Source organism: Pyrgilauda ruficollis, unplaced genomic scaffold, assembly GCF_017590135.1.
Source record: "Pyrgilauda ruficollis isolate IOZ18807 unplaced genomic scaffold, ASM1759013v1 scaffold399, whole genome shotgun sequence".
In the NCBI taxonomy this organism is placed as follows: Eukaryota; Metazoa; Chordata; class Aves; order Passeriformes; family Passeridae; genus Pyrgilauda; species Pyrgilauda ruficollis.
The window spans coordinates 34,614-35,555 of NW_024525478.1; the positions used below are offsets into that span (position 1 = coordinate 34,614).

At 67.6% G+C, this 942-nt stretch overlaps 1 protein-coding gene across 1 annotated transcript in view; it reads right to left on the bottom strand.

Annotated features, from left to right (window-relative positions):
* Positions 1–378: 378 nt before the first annotated feature.
* The window catches only part of LOC121358518 (phosphatidylinositol 5-phosphate 4-kinase type-2 gamma-like), a 6,383-nt gene continuing 5,819 nt past the window's right edge, over positions 379–942 (bottom strand). The window contains exon 8 of the mRNA XM_041476746.1: positions 379–384. Coding sequence (XP_041332680.1) covers positions 379–384 — 6 coding nt within the window. The remainder of the gene's footprint in view (positions 385–942) is intronic.

The window sequence follows — 942 nt, forward strand, 5'->3', positions numbered from 1 at the left end:
GGGGCCGGAACGGGGGGGGGGGGGCCTGAACAGCGGGGGCGGGGCCGGGAATTCGGGGGTCCCGGCTCAGTCTCAGGCATTTTTGGGGGTCCATGCCCAGGCTCTGAGAGGATTTTGGGGGTCCATGCCCAGTCTCAGAGGAGTTTGGGGGTCCCTGCCCAGTGTCAGAGGGATTTGGGGGTCCATGCCCAAGCTCTGAGGGGTTTGGGGGTCCATGCCCAGGCTCTGTGAGGTTTTGGGGGTCCCTGCCCAGTGTCAGAGGCGTTTGGAGGTCCATGCCCAGGCTCTAAGAGGTTTTGGGGGTCCCTGCCCAGTGTCAGAGGGGTTTGGGGGGGTCCACGCCCAGTCTCAGAGGGGTTTGGGGGTCCCAGCCCAGTCTCACACCTGGCAATGGGGGACCCGGGGTCTGGGGGGCGCAGGGGGTCCGAGGGGCTCAGGGTACGGGGCACACAGGGTCCGTTCAATAATTTATTTCTCAGTACAGAGCGGGGCAAGGAGCCCCAAAAATGGGGTGGGGGACACAACACACGACACCCCCACAAAGTGAGGAGGGGGTGTCGGCCCGGCAGGCCCCGCCCCCCGGGGGGTCCCACCAGGCCGGGGTCCTCCCCTGCCCCCCGGGAGCTGCAGTAAAGGGGGGGAGCTGTGGAGCCCCCCAGGTCCCACACGGAGGGGGGCAGGGGGTGTCCCCCACCCTCATTTGGAACAGGGGTGGGGGCTGCACCCCCAGTGAGGACTGGGGGGGCCCCTTTCACCCCCCCCCCACTCTGGGGCAAGTAGTGTTTGACCCCCTCCCAGCTTTGGGAGGGGCAGAAGGGTCCCCTTGTGCAGGGGGGGCACCCCAGATCCCCCCAGTGCTGGGGCCAGAGCCCCCCCGGACCCCCTGACATAAAGTTAAGGCACTTGAGCAGTGAAACCCCACTGGGGGGGTGGTGTGGGGGC